This window comes from Elgaria multicarinata, chromosome 14 (genome assembly GCF_023053635.1).
Source record: "Elgaria multicarinata webbii isolate HBS135686 ecotype San Diego chromosome 14, rElgMul1.1.pri, whole genome shotgun sequence".
In the NCBI taxonomy this organism is placed as follows: domain Eukaryota; kingdom Metazoa; phylum Chordata; class Lepidosauria; order Squamata; family Anguidae; genus Elgaria; species Elgaria multicarinata.
Window position 1 is genome coordinate 17120382 of NC_086184.1, and position 17993 is coordinate 17138374.

The 17993-nt window shown below is 50.1% G+C and overlaps 1 protein-coding gene across 8 annotated transcripts in view; it reads left to right on the forward strand.

Moving 5' to 3' along the window:
* Window positions 1-17993, forward strand: part of RIPOR1 (RHO family interacting cell polarization regulator 1) — a 93828-nt gene that overhangs the window by 72334 nt on the left and 3501 nt on the right. For 7 of the 8 annotated variants that reach the window (XM_063141287.1, XM_063141286.1, XM_063141283.1 and 4 more), the window contains exons 13-21: window positions 2940-3650; window positions 4608-4729; window positions 8781-8961; window positions 10620-10755; window positions 11987-12148; window positions 14632-14790; window positions 15990-16186; window positions 17007-17090; window positions 17727-17817. In XM_063141287.1, coding sequence (XP_062997357.1) covers window positions 2940-3650; window positions 4608-4729; window positions 8781-8961; window positions 10620-10755; window positions 11987-12148; window positions 14632-14790; window positions 15990-16186; window positions 17007-17090; window positions 17727-17817 — 1843 coding nt within the window. The remainder of the gene's footprint in view (window positions 1-2939; window positions 3651-4607; window positions 4730-8780; window positions 8962-10619; window positions 10756-11986; window positions 12149-14631; window positions 14791-15989; window positions 16187-17006; window positions 17091-17726; window positions 17818-17993) is intronic. The other variant, XM_063141282.1, reaches the window with a different exon arrangement.

A 17993-nucleotide genomic window follows, 5' to 3' on the forward strand; every position in this document is an offset into this window, starting at 1 on the left:
GTGGAGGTTCCCCATCCGGCCCGCGGAACCTCCTTGCATTCCTCCAGGGGGCGGGGCTTGGCCTCCAAGCCTCACCCGCTGGAGGGATCCCCATGGATCCTGGAGGCATTCCTTGCTAGAATGGAGATAGCCTTGGGGATGGGGATGGTGGGGGACTTGGTTGGGAGGAGGAGGAGGAAGAGGAGGAGAAGCTGCTCTTCCCAGCACTGTCTGCATCCATTCATGCACCAGCCCTCACTACGACAACACACGGTGCACGTAGCCAGGGATTCATGGTGGACCCTGTGGAGGGCAATTTAGCCTCCCACCCAAAGCATGTCCTCCACCCCTCATTTCCCTGTTTGCCTGTCAAGCCACTGGGGGCCAAGCTTGTGGTGACCTCGGTACTGAGTCGCCGGTGCTGATGGTTAACCTCTTTCTCTGCCTAAGAGCCTGCCACGGGAGGCTGCCCCCAAACACAGGTGGGCCTTGCTGGACGTCTTCCGGGAGACTCTCCTGGAGAGGCTGCCACGGAGCTGCTCCTGCAGCGACGTCTCCTCGGTGCAGCTCGGCACGAGGGCACCGCGGGGCTGCGTAAGTGCTGGCTCCCTAGCGTAGCATAGTCCCCCGAGGTAGAGGTAGCTGCGCTCTGCCTCCTGTGCGTTAGTCTGCGTCCCCCGTTTTCAAGGCCTGGTACAGAGCTGGGAGAGGATAAGAGGAGTAACTGGCCGACCTTCCGTGACCCTCTGCCACTTCGCAGGAGTGAGCAATGGGTTTCCCTGGCTTTGTCAGCTTGTGGTGTTCCGTAGTGGCCATGTGCTTGCTCGCTGCTGCCCCTGCAGGTAGGGTGGGGTAGGACCGGCTTCTGTCTCTACCTTTTTGTAGCTGTAGAAGCGTTTCCCATACTGATCAGCCGTCCTTCTGTGTCCAACCTGTATGCATCATGTAACTATGCCTTGGTGCTAGGATTTGGGTTCCGGGAGCTGCAGAGGGCTTTACTTCCTGGAGGCCCAACAAGCAGTCTTGTGTGAGAATGAGTGTGTGATGCTGGCTAATGGCACCTCTCTATCACCGAATCTAGGGGCCTTTCCACATTGGAACAATTATCTCTAGAAAGGAAGTTCTGTGCTCTTACAGGGTCGCGCACTATCTGGATTGTGGCAACTGGAGTAAACTGTGAATTTTCCCCTGGTCTGCCACATGGGCTAGGAGAGGATGGCTGCCAATTAGTTTCCAGGCAAAGTACAAAGTGTTGGTCATTACCTTTAAAGCCCTAAATGGTTTGGGTCCAGGTTACCTGCGGGATCGCCTTCTCCCATACAGTCCACCATGCACACTCAGGTCCTCTGGGGAGAACTTACTTCAGTCAGCTAAAACTAGGCTGACATCAGTTTCCCAGAGGACCTTTTCTTCTGTCGCCCCCAGATTGTGGAATGGCCTGCCGGAGGAGATTCATAAAATTAACTCTGTGTGATTTTAAGGCAGCTTTAAAGACTAGCCTTTCCCCGCAGGCCTATCCAAATCAATGTAAAAACAAGAATTTTTAAGATGTATTGATTCTGTACTAGTGTTGTTCCCTGCCTCGATCCAAAGAGAGAGGCGGGTAAGAAATAAATATATTATTATTATTATTATTATTATTATTATTATTATTATTATTATTATTCTGCTGCACCCTGGCAAACAAGAAGTGCCTGGTGGGAAATCTCCCGACCCATCGATGTCCCCATCCTTTGTCGGTTGATGTAAGGAGGGAATCTGGAATCTGGCCCATATTAGGTTGCATCAATGGAAGGACAGAAAAAAGGAGAAACAGGTTCTCAGGATGCAAAAAAATATCTTTATTTCAAAGCCCGACGCATTTCAGCCTGTGTTCTTTCAAAGGCCTTCCTCAGGGGGCTGTAATATTAAACTGCATTGAATTACATTTTTGGGACAATACATAACATAGAACTATAAATTATTGAGGATAATATTGAAGTTAATTAGGCACAAGGCCACAAAGGCCTATGCCCATATTTAATGTTTTAAAATATCGATACTGCATGAAGGCTCTAAGGCCTGTACATAATAGCTTATATAAATCATATAAAAATCATTTTTTTAACAAAAGTATAATAGACAGATTCTTACTTGATAAGAGATGTCTGCAGAAATACTCCTAGCAAGGTGATTTCTCCTCCTTTCGGTTTTTTGCATCAATGGAAGCCCAGTTTTTAAATCACGGGAAGCCACCCACCATCTTCCTTTCCACGTCCGGAGGGATTCTGCGGAAATTACATTCACTCCGCAGCATGTCTGGCCACCCTGTGAAAATGTAGAAAGAAAGAAAAAGGGGCTTCTTACTCCCCACCGTGAGGAGGACAGTGGAGCTACCAGGACAGCAGGAGGAGGAGGAGGAGGAGGAGTGTGTGTTCATGAGGGTAAATGTTTGTAGCTAGGCTTCTGCCTTGGGGGCTTGTCACCGTGTGTGAAATGTAGAGCAAGCGGCTGCTTTCTGTAAGAGATGCTAGCATCACCCGTCCTGGGCCAACAGGTTTCTCCAGGTGGTGAGTCGAGCCCTAACCTGGGACGCGGTGGAAGTGGGAAGGAAATGTAAAGTGTTGAGACAATCCCTTTTTCTCCCGTCAAACTTGCACAACCCCTCTCTGTTATCTCGCTCTTTCCCACCCAAAAACGAAGAGCCTCCCAAGTGCTGGCTGGAACTGGGGGAGGAGCAGTCCAACTGTGACCTGGTATGAGAATGGGGTGCATTACAGCTTGCCTTCCTGTGGGGAGGGGAGGGTCAAGGAAAGACCAACGGGGATGCGTCAGTGGGCCTGGGAGGGAACGGGTTTGGGGCCACGGAAGGGAATTTGTGGAGTGGAGTTGGGGGGGGGGAGTGTTGAAGAACGCTTGCTCGCATCCTGGCTCGTATGCACAAGTCCTCTTGTGTCTCATCCATGCTGCCTTCTCTCCAGAACACGTTGCGGCAGCAGGAAGAGATGGAGAACGGGGCCGCCTGGTCCATTTCTTCGGAGTCGTCGGACGATTCCTCCAGCCCTCAGCTGTCGGGAGGCGCCCGCCACATGCTGCCCAGGCCTATCGTGCAACCCGCCGTGCAGACCGCCGCACCCGCCATAGAAATTGCCTTCACCCAGCCAGAGGACAAAGAGCCGCCAGCCCTTCGAGAGGAGGTGCCCATGGCGAACGGACATGTGCCCTATGCCCGGACTCTTAGCCAGATCAGCGAGGCCAGTGTGGACCTCCCGGTGGCGGAGGACAGAGAGTGTGATGTCGCCAGAGACTCTAGTCCCAGGGAGCTGCCTGCCCTGGAAACGAACTCCTTGCCCCCATGTGTGGACTCGACCCTGGATGCTCAGATCAGGGAAGGTGGAGAACAGGAGGCTGAGGCTGATGGGGCCGCCCCCGTTGCAGAGGGCAGCGGTGAGGGCGCCCCCTCTCAAGGCCCAGAAGCTGAGACACCTCTGTCCCTGCTGACCCTGCCGCCGCCAGACCCAAAGGAGCTTCCGCCAACAGGAGTCTTGGAGGCACCAAGGCCCAAACCTGTGGACTGTGGGCTGGAGGAGGCCATCAGCTGCCTGGCCTCCGCTCTGGATGACTACCGGGGACAGTTTCCCCAGCTAGAGACCTTGGAGCAGGAGCTCAAGCACCTAGAAGAGATTCTCTTGGTAAGTGGCAACAGGACCAACCCCTGGGGGGAAAGAAAGATGGCTTCCTCGGGGGTTAAAAATGGCGACGTTGCGCCAAGGTGATGCGGAATCTGTCACCTTCGCTTCCAGAATGCAGCCAAGGCTCACCGAGTTCTGGGAACCTGTATGAATTGCGCAAATAAATTCGTCCTGCGCATTTTTTTGCCCATCATGAGACGGGACAAAAGTGTTGGGTGGACCGGTGAAGTCCCACTCCCTGGTCACAGTAAATCCTTCATAGCCCCCCCCCTTCCCCCACCGTCCACCCCACCCCCCAAGCTTTTAAGGGCAACTTTGGAGATGTCCGGAAGCACCCACGACTTCCAATGCAAAACGCGTATCCCGTGCCCACACTTCTCACTGCCGTTGTAGGGCAGAGGAGGCAGCTGTTCTGCACCTTGCGAAGGACTGCAGAGAGCAGGAAGTGTGACTTGCTGACATTTCATATCTGTCTGCAAGAGCCCCACCACACATTGCACTTTTTCAGACCTCAGCGTTCACAGCCACGGAGAATGCTAGAAATGTGCTTTGCTGACACCTGTTTGGTTGCTTTTGCTTTAATGAGAAATGAGATTGGCAAGATGCTGAACTCTGAACCCAGTACCAGGTATCTCCCGAATTTTCTGCAGACCCCTGGAATATGTGGACGAGGCTCCCAGGTTAGCAGATGTTGTTTTCAGGTGCCCTCCACCCCCCCACCCCCATCCTGCACCTTTCTTTTTTTGGGAAATTGGTTGCAAAGGGTATTTTTTGTTGTTGTTATTCTGTTTTCCACTCCAAAGCTTGGCAGTTGCAGCCACAGAAGCAGGAAGCAAGGAGTGATCAGGGCGTGATCATGCGACGCAGGAGATTTGCTTGCAGATAAAAGAGGAACAGGCGCCGGTGTGGACAGAGACGAATGATCTATGTGATGTTTGCTTTTTCTCCATCCCATAGCAGAAGCAGGGTGTGTGCCTGAGCCGGGCCTCGAGCACCAGCCTGACAGTGGAGCATGCTCTGGAGAGCTTCAGCTTCCTCAACGCTTCGGATACCGAAGATTCGGAGGGAGATGACGACGGGTGAGTGAGCGTGGGAGCAGCGGAGGCAGGGAGCTGGGGATTTGAGGGCAGGCCACTGGCCTTTGATCTGGGGTAAGTGGGATGCTGTGCTCGGGAGGGACCCCCCAACATGTGTATAGGGGGGGAGTGTTTCAGATCAGTATAGGAAGTGTGGGAAAGCATTATCAAGTTTTGTAGTGAAGAGGGATTGGAGTTTGCAATCGAAAGGATAAGAATGAGGAAATTGGGTTTTTTCCACTAAGGGACCCTGCAACCCTTACTTGCCTTGGCTGGCTGTTGGCTGCACACCTGGGGCTTGCTCTCACAATTGAAGTTTAGGAATCTAGTGTCCTACACTAATGTCCCAGGTGGTTATCCCAAGAGAGCAGCTATCTTAGAGAAACGTTGAGGGATTCAGGAGAGGTAGATGTCTGCCGCCCCGGATTTAGAATTTGGGAGATTTCGATGTAAGTCTGCCACCCCGGATTTAGAATCCAGTAGAATCCATGGAGCGTTTCATGCTCACCCCTTTGCTTATCTGTCCTGGGTGAGATTATGAAATGCAAACCCTGCCCAGGAAATAACGTCCTTGCTGTAGCGGTCATTGGGATGACCGACTTGTATGCTCAGGAGCCTTCTCTATGCTTTACCACACTTTCCCACTCCAGCGCAGGTGGTCAGGTCCTCTCATAAGTCGGGTGCTCCTTCGGTGAGAAAAAGGCTTCATAGGAAGCTGCCTTACACCAGCTCAGACCTTTCGCCTATCTGGTTCAACATTGCCCACCCCACTCTACTGCTGACTGGAACTGAGAGTTCCCAGAGTTCCAAGTCTTCCTTGGCCCTCGCCAGGAATGCTGGGGATTGAAGTCGTGCCCTCCTTTCTCCATGGCCAAGGCATGCGCTCTGCCTTGGAGTCCCTCCCTAATTACAAAACCCGTGCATTCAGGCCTAACTCGGAGCACAAAGCACACAACTACACAACATACATGCAGTGATAGACAGTAATAATCAAGCCCATTTATTTACAAATATATATATAAAAAATCTGATGCATAGCACCTACATGGTTATCAGTGGCAAACTGTTTGCCTAACAAAACTGTGTGTGAAAAGTACTCCTGATAAAATAATTCTTTTTCAGTAATAATTTCCAATATATAATATACATAAACCACAATCACAGTTTTTGGACACAATACAGTGCGGGTAATGGCATCAGTATGGTACCTTTTTAGACATATATTTATAACGACGAATCGGCTGAAAACCGTAAATTATCCAGCCGATTCGTCGTAGGTGAGTGATTACAAACTTGGTCGGAACTATGTGCTCTTAGCTTAAGTTGACAGATTTTTATGTGGTGACAGAGTAATGTTTTTCAACAAAGTTATGTTATCTTATCCTTTCAGCGTCTGTTCTGACGAAGCTCTCGCGAAAACAGGAAAATAAACCGCGGAGACCTGTCAATAAATAAAATCTACAACGCTGATAAGAACTAGAAAATAATAAATACGATAAGAACTAGAAAATAATAAATATAACTTCCTATTATAAATATATGTCTAAAAAGGTACCATACCGATCCCACAAACTGTGATTGTGGTTTATGTATATTATACATTGGAAATTATTATTGAAAAAGAATTACTGTATCAGGAGCACTTTTCACGCACAGTTTTGTTAGGCAACCAGTTTCGCCATTGATGACCATGCAGGTGTTATGCATCAGTTTTTTTATACATATTTGTAAATAAATGGGGTTGATTATTACTGTCTATCACTGCATTTATGTTGTGTAGTTGTGTGCTTTGAGCACTCTATATACGTTAGATCGTTCACACTACGGCCTTCTTTTGTTTGAACTAACTCGGAGCACGGCACATAAAACGCAAGGGGGAGGTAGCAGAGGCACGTCCCTTCCCTCGCGCCCTTTCTGTTGTTTCCTTGGGGAAATCTTCCATTTCAAACACCCATCTTTATGAAACTTCTCCGTTGGCCCGATTAAACTGCTCTGTGGGCCCTGTCCTTGCGTCTCGATGAAAAGGAGGCAAGTCGGAAGGCACAGTCCTTGCCTAGGGCTGAGGATTCTCCTTGGGTTTCCTTCTGTGCTTTCTTCCCGCTTCGATGAACGAGAGCTTGAAGGGAGGAGTTCAGAGGCGGTTATCGCAGGATAGCTGGTTCTTTAAACGGGCGGCTTGGCTTCCCAGTACCTTTCTGGGGACTTATGCTGGCTGCAGGCTAAGATTCCGGCCTGGCACGTCCAAAGATGCAAGTGGCCTTTCCTACACTGCCGATGCAGCTGCCGGAAATGAGCGTAAAACCTTGTGGCCTGGCCTGACAGGTGGCTCTCAGCAGGATGTGCAGCAACACTGCCGCTCTGTGGCTGTTGCTCGATATTGCCTGCAGGAGCCGGCTCTCTCTGCAGGGAAAGCAGGCCGGCCCAAACAGAAGTCCGACTGAGGCAGCTCTCAGCCAGGCCTGCCTCTCTCCAGATAACTTCCTCCACGCATTAGATTGTAAGCCTATGCGGCAGAGTCTTGCTATTTACTGTTTTACTCTGTACAGCACCATGTACATTGATGGTGCTATATAAATAAATAAATAATAATAATAATAATAATAATAATAATAATAATCAAAATCAAGTCCTGCTTTAAATCGGGGGAGCAGAAACCTAGGCGAAGAGTCCCCGGATGGCCGTGCCCTTCCCTCCTCCTCGCCTTCTGTAGGTACACGTAGCCCATGGCAGAGGGAGCAGTGTGTACCTCTCGGAGCATACAGGGGGAAATGTTTTTAAGAGCTTTCTTCAGACCCTGGCATTCTAAGGCGCCTTGCTAAAAGTTTTCGACCCTCTGTCAGGGCACAATCCTATGGAGGCTTAGACAGAAGAAGAAGAAAAGTCCTACAATTCCCAGCGCTGCTGGCTGGGGAATGCTGGGAGTTGTAGGACTTTTTCTAGACATGCCTTAAAGACATTTTAATGGCTTTCATCGCATTTATTTTATTGTTACGTTTATATCATGCCTTTCTCCCCCTCTTGCAAGGAATTCAAGGCAGCTTACGAAGTCCTCCTCTCCACATGACTTCTACTCAGTCCTTTCATCTATAGGTTAAACTTTGCATGTGGGTAAAACAATATTTCTGAAGCAAGAGGCGTTCTTTGTTTAAAAAGTCTGCTGCCTGATGAATTGGGGGTCTTCTTTTTAGTGGATAAAAGTTAGATTACTCAAACCACCAATTAATTAGACCTTGCAGCCCTGGGTTAATCGTGTACAGGAGTCTTCTTGTTTTGCATGTATGCTAGGTCCAGCCATGTTACCTTTGGTGTGCATCCAGTGTTTAAGGCAGGGGTGGGGAACCCCTGGCCCACGGGGCCAAATTTGGCCTGCAGGGCCTCAGGTGAGGTCCCTCCCTAAAGCTCCTCCCCCTCAGAAGGGGGAAGAAGGACAGAGCACATGGTCACTTCGCTCTGAGCTGGTGTTTCTTGGAGCTGACAGAGTCCCAAAGCCCAGACAGAGTGGTCCCAGCTGAATGCACTTCACTCCTCCCTCGCCTTCCCCGTGCAGGGACAGCGAAGTAGGAGCAAAGCCAGCTTCTTGGCCAGAGCACCAGACCGTGGAGCCGTTCACACAACAAGCTAACCCACACTCAGTAGTTTAGTGTGTGTGTTTTGGGACTGTGGGTTGTTTGTTGATCCGTGAGTTATCACGTTGTCTGACCGAAGGGTGTATTTTTTCTCAAATAAGCCACCTTGAGAACGCATGGGTTGTTGTTAGGTTATTCAGGGTGGTTAACAAGCCACGCTAGCTCATTCAGAGAACACGCTAACCCACGGGTTGAACAGATCCAGTGTTTTGCCAGGTAACCCCATTGCATCAAGGGGTAGGGCCCCAACCCTGATCAATGAGGGGCCCTTGATGTCATCCAGTCTGTGGGGCAGAATTGGGGGAGTGGGGGGCAGTCCGGTCTGCTGAAACAATATAGTTCTCCACCCCTGGCTTAGGCCCTGCTTGTTGCCAGGCTGGGGAAAGTTGGACACATGCTTATATCTTACCAGCTGCCTCTCTTCACAGTAAGGCCAAGAGTGCTCAGCCCGCAGCCTTGGGCAGGGTACCGGGAGCCGGCGAAGCTGTTGCCGAAGACACTGCTGGGGGGTTGAATTTGGAGGGTGGCTCAGAGCCAATGAGCACCGGCGACGAGTTCCTCGACCGAGCCTTGGTCCTGCACCTGAATCACTGCAACCGCCTGCTGCTGGTGAGCGCAAAGCAAAGGCCCAGAGACTTAGCGGCGTTTTTTTTTTTTTTTTAATCGGTTTATTTTAAAGGATCTGTTGCTTTTTAACTCTCACCCTATCAAACTGGGGGCTTTCCATTGCAAGGGAGCTTACGAAAAAGGTAGAAATAAATGCAAAACCAGGAGCGAATCCAAATTAAAACACAGTGCAGATATAAATTCAAAACGGCAGTATTACGAATAGATCGGAAGGGATGCACAGTGTCCAACAGCCGTCCATAATTAAACCTTGCCAAAGGCTTTAGTAAATAGAAGAAATGGGTGCCATCCAAGAAGACGTAGGTGGTGGATGTCACTATGGTGTTTGGGAAGGACGTTCCACAGTGGGGGGGGGGGGAACCACAGCAGAAAAGGCCCTGATAGCTGGCCAGCAAGTAGAAACACCTGGTAGATGAGTTCAGTGTATATGGGCCAGCTGGGATGGAAGAAGACGGCCCTTCGGCTGCTGTGCTCCCAGCTTGTGCCTGGAAACGAACAGGAAGCCTGTGCGCTCGTCCCACCTACTCTCCAGTAGCCTTCTCCAACCCGGTGCCCAGATAATTTGCATTGCTGGCTGTTTTTATCTGGTTGAGCTTTTACATTGTATTTTATATTATGGTTTTATACTGTTGCTTTATACTTTGAAGGGTTTTAATTTTTCTGAACTGCCCAGAGAGCTCCGGCTATTGGGCGGTATAGAAATGTAATAAATTAGGGTGACCATATGAAAAGGAGGACAGGGCTCCTGTATCTTTAACAGTTGCATAGAAAAGGGAATTTCAGCAGGGGTCATTTGAATATATGGAGAACCTGATGAAATTCTGTCTTCATCACAACAGTTAAAGGTGCAAGAGCTATACTAGAGTGACCAGATTTAAAAGAGGACAGGGCACTTGCAGCTTTCACTGTTGTGATGAAGAAGAAATTTCCCCAGGTTCCCCATATATACAAATGACACCTGCTGAAATTTCCTTTTCAATGCAACTGTAAAAGATACAGGAGCCCTGTCCTCCTTTTCATATGGTCACCCTAAATAAATAAATAAATAATTTTGGGCTCCAACTCCCAGCATTTCTGACCATTGGCCGTGCTGGCTGGGGCTGATGGGAGTTGAAGTCCAAAACATTTGGAGGGCACCAGGGAAAAATCAAGCGGCACATTCTTCCCCAGATACGAAGAACTGTAGGAGCTCGACATTTCGGCTGGTGACATCTAAGTGGGTCTCTGTGTCTGTCTGCCTGTTCATTAGTTTATCCTTTGGAGCACTGCATCAAGGCCAAACCACGGTGTTTAAGTGAACCAAAACTAGCCACCACCACCCCTTCTTCAAATATTTTCAGCAGAATATAAAACAGCAAAACAACAAGAACCCCCTAACCCCGTCCACTTGGGACCTCAATTTCCCCCCTTCTGGCTCGCCAAGCAGCATGGCATCGGTCAAGTTGTGTCACCTCTCTGCTGCTCAGTCTGCCACCACCGCCCCTTCACACTGTCTTCTGACGTGCTGTGAGAGTAGCAGCTTGTTCTGCTGCGCACACACCCCTCAGCTTAAAAACAGATCCTTATATGCCTTGCGCCCTATGAACCGGGGTTGGACCTTCTCCCCTAAGAATCTTTGCCATCTGTTAACTGATTCCTAGAAGCTGGGCAATTTCGGACCCCTCCGTTGCCGAGAAATGTACGCGCTCGACAGGCTGTCGAGGGAAGCACAGGTCCTGGAGATGGTCTGCCGCCGGGCGGAGGAGCAGGCCAGGACAGCCAACTCTGCTGCGGAAGGTAGGAAAGAGAGAGAGCACACGCTGGGAGTGGAGCTCGGGTTGGAGGCATCCATACCTGTTGCCTATTTAATCCCGGGGAGGCAGAGCTTCCCTCGCAGCCCTTGTGAATCGGTATCCGTCGGCTAGGGGCAACGGGGGCCAATTCGACCAGGGAGCACAGGCCCACACTAATAAAGTTGCACACAAATGTACATATTTATTTATTTATTTATTTATTTATTTAAGGATTTTTATGCCGCCATTCAGCCAAAAAAGGCTCTCACAGCGGCTTACAAAAGTATTTCTTGACAGTCCCTGCCCACAGGCTTACAATCTAAAAGACATGACACAAAAGGAAAGGGGATTGGGAGGGAGGAGGAGGAGGGGGAAAAGGAAAGCAAATTCAGGCACGACAGTCTTAGTTGGAAAGTTCAGCAGTTACAGGTGACAGCAGGAGGGAGGGGGCTCTCAGCTGGAGCTGGACCCAGGCATGGTGGAGAGGTGCCTGGCTGCTGCTTCCTCCCTCACTGGTGGCCTCTGCAGAGACAGTTGGTAGCAGGAGGGAGGGGGCTCTGAGCTGGAGCTGGACCCAGGCACGGTGGAGAGGTGCCTGGCCGCTGCTTCCTCCCTCACTGGTGGCCTCTGCAGAAAGCCTGCAGTCAGCTTGTGTTTCTTTCTCCTTTGGGGTGAGTTTAGCTTCTTTCTACCTTCTCTTTGTAAGAGACAGATGTGTGTACCAGTAATTTTAGTTAGCCTGTCCCTTCCTCCAATGCTTCAGGTGGGCTGCCCACTTTTTACTTAAACGCTTTTTTAAAAGCTCTGTACCTTCCTTTATTCAGTCTAACATTCTCTTGAGTACATTTTTCAAAAAGTACAACCAGTTTTTTAAATGGTATAAAACTAAATGGTGGAGGGTAGAGTTTGTAAACTCACAGCTGCTAGCCAATCAATGCTGTGCGCAGCCACTTTCCGCTGCATACCGGCACAACTGCTTTTGCCTGAGCTCCACCTGGAGAAGAATAGGATACGTTTGAGTATAAACATGGCACGTCTGCTTCCAAAGCATGGTGGACAGCTGTTTTAGTGGACATTTGCAAACACCCTGTAGGACACTTCACTGGAAAGGGGGACATTTGGGGATGGAGCTTCCTCAGATTCAGGCTGTGTGGTTTAAGGGGAAATCCTCCCTCCTGGAGCTGTCATGGTAACCAGAGGCCTAAGATGATTTGGTGCGCTCTTCCTGTTCTCAGTGGTACAGTTCTCTACGTGGAAGGAGGGAGTCTTGCCTTTCTGGGACAGCTGTGTGGCCATCCCTAATGTGTACACCTGCCCCGTAGAAAGCTTCCTGCAGACACTCAATTCCCAGTTCGCGGCCCGAATCAACGAGCGCCAGCAAGGGCTGGCAGATCCAGGTGAGTGTGCTTTGGGTTCGGTATCTGCTTTCTACTTTGTCTCTCCCCTCCTACCATTCTGGATTGATGTGCCATCTGAACAAATGCTGTGATCCAAGCATGGATCTCCTTGTTTTGTGTCAGATACTCGTGTGGCAAGATCAAGTAGCTAATTATTTAGACTGCTAGATGTCCTTCTTAGTCCTCACCTTACCTTCGCATTCCTTAAGATACTACTCGGGTTTCATGCTATAAGGGGCCTGCACAGTTGGGATTCTCTTAAGAACTAACCTGGGGTTACCCAGGGGCTGGATTTTGCCAGATACCCATTTTCATGCTTGCGTGGCGTGCGTCTTTTATGGGCAAGATACGCATGGCCAGAGAAGTCACTTTTATAGCGCAATGATTTCTAGGACAGCTTCCGGTATTTCTTTTAGCACAAACGCAGTTCAGCTTCCTTGTCTTCAAAACGAACATTGCTGCCACAAACAGTGTTTCGCTGCCCTCAGCAGACATCTGGGGGTTCCTTTTCTCTTTTCGGTAGACGCGACTGGCCCATGTTCTGCTGGATGTGGTTTGCTCTTTTGCTACGGTTGGACTTTTGAGGGGTTAAAGAGATAGGGGCTCTGTGGCGATACCCACCTTTCTGTCCCTTAGGTATGTCTGGAGTTTGTATGTCTAGTGAGTGCGGAATGTTTGACTGAGTGGGTGTGGCTGATGATGCGGTGAGGGAGGGGGAGGGAGGAGGATAAATAGGTTGGCTGAGGGGATTGTGAGTTCAGTTTTAGGTGGTTGTTTGGTTTGAGTGGGAGTTTTAGTCTGGCTTTTATTTATTTATTTATTTATTTAAGGATTTTTATGCCGCCATTCAGCCAAAAAAGGCTCTCACGGCGGCTTACAAAAGTATTTCTTGACAGTCCCTGCCCACAGGCTTACAATCTAAAAGACATGACACACAAGGAAAGGGGATTGGGAGGGAGGAGGAGGAGGGGGAAAAGGAAAGCAAATTCAGGCACTACAATCTTAGTTGCAAAGTTCAGCAGTTACAGTTGACAGCAGGAGGGAGGGGGCTCTCAGCTGGAGCTGGACCCAGGCATGGTGGAGAGGTGCCTGGCTGCTGCTTCCTCCCCCACTGGTGGCCTCTGCAGAGACAGTAGGTAGCAGGAGGGACAGGGCTCTCAGCTGGAGCTGGACCCAGGCACGGTGGAGAGGTACCTGGCTGCTGCTTTCCTCCCTCACTGGTGGCCTCTCCAGAGACAGTAGGTAGCAGGAGGGAGGGGGCTCTCAGCTGGAGCTGGACCCAGGCACGGTGGAGAGGTGCCTGGCTGCTGCTTCCTCCCCCACTGGTGGCCTCTGCAGAGACAGTTGACAGCAGGAGGGACAGGGCTCTCAGCTGGAGCTGGACCCAGGCACGGTGGAGAGGTGCCTGGCTGCTGCTTCCTCCCTCACTGGTGGCCTCTGCAGAGACAGTTGGCAGCAGGAGGGAGGGGGCTCTCAGCTGGAGCTGGACCCAGGCACGGTGGAGAGGTGCCTGGCTGCTGCTTCCTCCCTCACTGGTGGCCTCTGCAGAGACAGTTGGTGGCAGGAGGGAGGGGGCACTCGGCTGGAGCAGGACCCAGGCACGGTGGAGAGGTGCCTGGCTCGTGCTTCATGAGAGTGTTTGGTGTGAGGAGTGAGAATTTTAAGGAACTCGGGCTTGTTATTTTGAATATAAAAACATGCAGGTTTGATCTAAATGGAAATACTAAAGATTTGTTAAATTTCAATAAACTTTACTTTGTGTTCTGTTACCACAAACCACGTGTCAGCTCGGAGTTATTACCTGCTATATTACACAGTGTAAAAACATCTATCAATACACCTGCTGTTCAGTACCTCAGTAATAGAACCTATTTGCCAAAACCCTTTACCTTGTTCCCTCACATATAGGGGAAAGGTTGTGTTGTTTTCACCCTTTCCTCAGGCTTTTCAAGGGGTAGCGCTTGGCTTGAGAAGGGTGTGCTAGGCAAGGCCTTCTGTATAAGGTGTGTGCCGTCGCAGGCTCACTAACCAGAACAAAAGAATCCAAAGGGTACTGATAATACTTGAAATAACTACCCTATTTCTTTGATTCTAAGACGCACTTTTCCCCCCATATAAACATCTCTAAAAACGTCTTAGAATCGTGGGTGTGTCTTAGGGTGTGTGTGTTTTTCTGTTGGTGGTACTGAAATTAGTGTGCGTCTTACAATCGATGGCGTCTTACAGTCGAAGAAATACGGTATTGCAGCAAGTCACAAATATTTATAACACAATGAACAAATGGTGTGAACCTGCAGTTACGCTAATATGATCAGTGCCAAGCATCAGGCTGCTTCAGTCTTGGGTCTATATCCTTTCTCCCAGTCCCTGACGCTCTCCGGTCCCGTCCAGCAGCCTGGGCGTGGCTGCAAGAGCCGTGATTTATGGTATGTGTATCAGGTATTTGGATGCCACCCTGATGCCCGTTTCTTCCCCGCCCACAGTGTGTGTGAAGCTGGTGGAGGAGCTTCTGCAACGGAGACTGCCCAGGCGCCACGGGAGCTGCCAGACAGAGCAGGTCACCCTCTTCCAGTATTGGAGCCACTTTGAGGTGCTGCCGGTCTTAACGCTGGACATGTACATCCTGGAGTTGGCGGAGGAAGGTATCTCATATGACTCAGTGAGGAGACAGGGAGAATTCCCACCTGTAACGTATGACGCTTGGTGGCTGCAGCATCAAGCGATGGCTCGCAGGTGTGAAACTGTCATCATGGATGAAATGCCACAGAGGGCCTGTCTCATTTTATTGATTTATTTTATTTATTATTGCATTTATATCCTGGCTTTTTTCCTCCAAGGAACCCAAGGCGGCTTACATAATCCTCCTCCTCCTCTCCATGTTATCCACACAACAACAACCCTGTGAGGTGGGTTGGGCTGAGAGTGTGTGACTGGCCCAAAGTCACCCATTGGGTCTCCATGGCTGAGTGGGGACTTGAACCTGGATCTCCCGACTCCCAGTCCAACACTTTAGCCACTACACCACACTGGTATCATCTCAGACAGCACATTTTTTCAGTACCTTGTACCTGTGTGAAGAGAAGCACCAGCTTTTAAAAGTCATCTGGTGCGGCCTTTGTAACGTCTGGCTTACATGGGGACTGGGAAGGTGCTTCATACTGAGTCCGCCCATTGGTCTGTTTAACCCAGCATTGCCGACACTGACTGGCAGGGACTTTCCAGGGATTCAGGCAGGATTCTTTCCTAATCCTACCTGCTGGAGATTGGACCAGGAGCTTCTGCATGCAAAGTACGTGCTCTGCCGCTGAGCTCCCAGTGCCCTGACTTGGAGAATATCATATATTCCCTTAGGCTGAAAAGCAGTATATTTTTATTTATTTGCAATATTTATATACTGCTCCATATCTAAAATAGATTCCGGAGCGGTACAACAGTAAAAGGAAAGATTAAAAAAGCAAATTAAAATTGTTCAATTTAAAACAAAGGACCAATAAAAAACAGTGGCTGGTCAGTTAAGGAAGGTTTCTTGGAATAGGAAGCCTTTTTGTGAACCACCCAGAGAGCTTCAGCTATTGGACGGTATAAAAATGCAATAAATAAATAAATAAATAATAGAGTTGTTTTCAGGAGTCGCTGGAAGCAGCCTACTGTTGGTGCCTGCCTTGGCCTCCAGGGGCAGGGAGTTCCAAGGGGCCACCCCACACTAAAGGGTCTTCTCCTGGTGGACTCCAAACGGGCCAGAGATTCATGAGGAACCACCAGGAGCCTGACCTCGGTGACTGGGCAGGTATATAATGTTGCTCACAGTGGTGCTTGTTCTGCCACCCCCACCCCCCTGCAGTGTTGCTAGCACAGAACCTGAACTCGGATGACCAAGACGTGGTACTGAAGGCTCTGAAACGAGTTCCCGAGAGCCGGCTCCGCAAGGACGGGCTGAAAGCCTTGAGCCTGCTTCTCGTCGAAGGAAACAGCAAAGTCGTAGGGGCTGTGTCGACGCAGCTGCGAAACCTGTCGGAGAACTCCAGCTTCCGGGAGCGGGTAAGTGTCTCCCGAGTCATTCCTGTGGTTGGGAGGGAATGTTTAGGTCAGGAGGTACCTGGTTGCAGTTAACTTCCTTGACTTCTCCCAAAGACCTCTGGGAACTGCAGTTTTGCAATCATGCCAAGACTTTGTCAGCCATGGATGCCCACTATGGGGAACTGCCGTTCCCAAGGTTTCTTGGTCAAGTGGAAAAGAGGGACTTCTTCACACAGCGCACAGTTAAACTATGGGATTCACTCCCATTCGATGTGGCGACGGCCACGAATTTGGAAGGCTTTAAGAGGGGGTTGGATGAATTCCTGGAAGAGGAGAAGGCTATCAATGGCTCCTAGTCTTGATGGCTAAGTGCAACCTCCAGTATCAGAGGCAGTAAGCTTGTATATACCAGTTGCTGGGGAACATGGGTGGGAGGGTGCTGTTGCACTCAGGTCCTGCTTTGTTGGTCCCTGGTCAACAGCTGGTTGGCCACTGTGTGAACAGAGTGCTGGACTGGATGAGCTCTTGGTCTGATCCAGCATCAGGGCACTTCTGATGTTCTTAATAAGTATAATTTATTTACTTATTTACTTACCCGCCTCTCCCTTTGGATTGAGGCGGGGAACAACATTAGTACAACAATACAGTATAAATCAGATCCATAAAATTAATTAAAAGAGCATATAAATCCAAAACAACATCAAAATAACAATCCACACATCTGAAAAATTCTTGGTTTAACTGCCATGAGTTTTCAAAACAGGTTTCAAAACCTACGGGGTGTACAGACAGGTTGCTTCGCATAGAGCTTTAAGCAGGCTGACTGCTGTGTCTTCCTCAGGCCCTGGTTTGCTACCTTGAGCAGCTGGAGGATGAAGAGATGCAGACGCGGATTGCTGCCTGCGCGGCTCTGGGCTGCCTTAAGGTGAGGGCGGGACTCTCCATGCGACATGAGCCAGAACCCTTTTCAAAGGCCAGCTTCTTCCCATATTTACCAACGGGCATTTAGGGGTCTTTTGGAAATATCTTGCCCTCTGTGTTTAAAGCAGAGGCGCAGAACCTCTTTCAGCCTGTGGTCCAAATTCCAATTTAGAGACGTGGGGGGGGGGGGGGCGCTGCATTCCAATGGGACCCAAAATGCCAGCATCTACTGGCATTAACCCTTTTACTGCCAGCAGCTAAGGCACGTCAACCTTTCAGAATGGGTAAGAAGCTGCACAGAAGCCAGGAAACCACCATATGACCAGCAGTCAGGAGGAAGGGGTGTGGCCTCCTGGGGAGTCCCAGAAGGCTGGGCTGGTGTCCCACAAGAGCCAGATTTGCTGTGTGTGAGCCCCCCCCCCCAATGCCGTTCCCTAGTTTAAAGTAAGACTTGTTTCATGGAGAAAACACCAGCAGAGAAGCAGGCCTTGCTGGGGATTGCCTCCGTCGGCCTTCTGTTTGGGCTGGGCTGTACGTGTATTTCACCCTCTGCCACTTTTGTAGCGTTGGCTTTTGAGGTTCAGTAAAGAGCAGGACCCAGGACCTGGTAACCTCAGCTTCTTTTAACCTCCCCCAATAGGCCAAGGAGAGTATTGAGCAGCTGGTGTACCTGTGCCAAACCGACAAGGAGGCCGTGCGAGAAGCAGCCAAACAGAGCCTCATGCTGTGCGGTGAGTTGCCCGTGCCTGGTCCTGTTCACAGACCCAGCCCTCCCCTACCTTGGCGGGTGGCTCCCCTTATGGCTTGGTGGAGGTGGGGATCTGGGTGCGTGAGGGGCGATGTGAACCTCACTTTACACTGGGCGGCTGGGCACAGCTGCTGTGAGCGTATCCGGGCATGGGGTACG